The following is a 2,399-nucleotide window of genomic DNA, read 5'->3' on the forward strand; positions in this document are numbered from 1 at the left end:
TTACAAATAACAAAACAAAATAATATGAATATAGAACAATATAATTAAAATAAAATAAATAACAGAATAAATAATCAAAAAAGAAATAAAGAAAGAAGTAAAATAAAAATAATAGAAAAGAAGAATATAAAGAAAAACAAAGAATAAAAAGAATAAATAAAAGAAAGAATAATAAAATAAAAGAATATAAATAAAGAATAAATAAAATAAATAAGAAATATGATAATAAATAATAAAAATAATGTAAATTCATTATTAAAATTATATTGATAATTTAATTTAAATATTTATTTATTTCTTTTATTATAAAATGATTTTCTTTTTATTAAAAATTCAATCAATTTATTTTCTTGAAACAAATGATTTAGCAATATCTCTAACATGTTCTTGTTTACTTTCATCTCCATATTTTATTTCAAATTCTAAATATTTAATTAAGAATGTTTTCATTGTTTTAGTACTTAATTTTTGTTTAACTATTCTTTCAAATATTCTTCGTATTACTCCTACTTCTCCTACTTCTTTCTCCATATCAATATAAATATTCCAAACATCATGTTGTTTTGGATTATTTGTTAAAATATCTTCAAACATTGATCTTCCTTTATCAATGATCCATATTTATATTCTAATCGTGCAATATGAATTTCTAAACTTATCATTTTCTTTTTATCTAATGTTGTTTTTGCTTTACTTATTGTATTCTTATTTTCTTCTTCTCTATTATTTCTCATTATGAAATTACAATATTTCTTATATACTTTACAACTTCCTTTAACTTTCTTAAATATTATTCTAAATATTTTCTCTTCTACTTCTTTCTTTTCTTTATAAATGTGAATTATATGAAGCATAATCTTCTTCCTATCACATACTTCTAATACTTCATTATATACTTTCTTTAAACTCTTTTCATCTCCATGATTAGCTTCTAATTGCATTAATGCTTTCCAAATGTTTAATTTCTCTTCTAATTTCATAAATTTGATAGTTTCTATTGTTGTTTTTCATACTTTTCTTGTTTCATCTATTTATTTTCTTTGAATGAAACATTGCATTAATTTTATCAATTCTATTGAATTATCTGATTCTTTTTCAACTCCTTTTTGACATTCATCTATTTCTAATTTAATTTCTTCATTTTCTTCTTTAATCTCTTATTTTACATTAAAAATATGTGTTTAATTGATTAATTATTTCATTTGATTTCATCTTAGTTCAATATTGTATTTTCTTTCTATTTTATTCTGTTTTACTTCTTCTCTCATTCTTTTATTCTTTCTCATCTCTTCTTCATTTCTTCTCATTATAAATGATAATTTGTTAATTGATAATGTACTAATTGATATTAATGATGAACATTGATAAAAATAATCATTTGTAGTTCATTAATTGATGATTGAATAATAATTTATTTCTATTCATTTAATATATGTAAACAATTGTTTTATTTTATTCATATTATTGTTGAATATTATTACACTTAATGATTTCATTCATTTAAATCATTCAATCATATTATATCAAGTGATAATTGAAAAGTGAACATTATTATGATGAACAATATCTAAAACATTCATTTACTAATTTACTAATTGATGAATGTATATCAATTAACATTAATATTATATCATAATCTTTAAAACAATTCAAATGATTTAACTTCTATCATGATTATATTTCCATATTCAAAACTATCTGATTGTGTATATTCTATAATTTTAATACATTCAATTCTTTTTATTTTAAATAAGATGAATAACTCACACTGTACCACATTACTTCATTAAATAATCATCAATAATCAAATATTTCATCAACATAAATAAGAATTGTTTAAATAATATGAAATAACAATGATGAATAAACATCTAAATGAAATGAATAAAACAAAAGAAGAAAGAAGAAGAAATGATGAATATAAAGAATAGAAATAAGAAAGTTGAATAAAATAGATATAAAATAATATAAAGAAGATATAAAAAGAATAAAAGAAGAAATAGAAAAGAAGAAAAAGAATAATAAAAGAAAAGATGATAAATAAGATAAAGAAATAATAATAAAAAGAGAATAAAAGAAAGAATAAGAGAAATAAAAAAGATAAACATAAGTATAGAATAAGAAGATATAACAGAAATAAAAATAATAAAAGAAATAAGAAAGATAAAAAAGAAGAATACAATAAATACATAAAAAAGATAAAAAGATAAAGAATAAATGAAGATAATAAAGAATAGAAAGAATAAAGAATAAAATAAGAAATAAAAAGATAAGAATGAAATAATGATAAATAAGATAATAAGAAATAGAATAAAACATAAATATAAAAGTAAATAATTTTAAATTATATTTCTTTCATTTTATTATTATTTTATTATTCTATTTCTTTTATTCTTTTT

At 17.6% G+C, this 2,399-nt stretch overlaps 1 protein-coding gene across 1 annotated transcript, besides 9 other annotated features; it reads right to left on the minus strand.

The window, feature by feature from the left end:
* Positions 1-8: 8 nt before the first annotated feature.
* Positions 9-59: a microsatellite.
* Positions 60-65: 6 nt separating this feature from the next.
* Positions 66-242: a microsatellite.
* Positions 243-251: 9 nt separating this feature from the next.
* Positions 252-349: a sequence feature (AT_rich).
* Positions 350-575: 226 nt separating this feature from the next.
* EDI_122180 (programmed cell death protein, putative) lies at positions 576-980 on the minus strand (the record flags this gene model as incomplete). The annotated part of the gene is made up of 1 exon (XM_001735719.1): positions 576-980. The coding sequence occupies one exon, from the start codon at positions 978-980 to the stop codon at positions 576-578; it is 405 nt and encodes a 134-aa protein (XP_001735771.1).
* Positions 981-1,193: 213 nt separating this feature from the next.
* Positions 1,194-1,258: a microsatellite.
* Positions 1,259-1,402: 144 nt separating this feature from the next.
* Positions 1,403-1,466: a sequence feature (AT_rich).
* Positions 1,467-1,838: 372 nt separating this feature from the next.
* Positions 1,839-1,972: a microsatellite.
* Positions 1,973-1,983: 11 nt separating this feature from the next.
* Positions 1,984-2,161: a microsatellite.
* Positions 2,162-2,194: 33 nt separating this feature from the next.
* Positions 2,195-2,334: a microsatellite.
* A 2-nt stretch (positions 2,335-2,336) lies between these two features.
* Positions 2,337-2,399: part of a microsatellite that runs on past the window's edge.

Source organism: Entamoeba dispar, genomic scaffold, assembly GCF_000209125.1.
Source record: "Entamoeba dispar SAW760 scf_1105229459355 genomic scaffold, whole genome shotgun sequence".
NCBI lineage: Eukaryota > Evosea > Mastigamoebida > Endamoebidae > Entamoeba > Entamoeba dispar.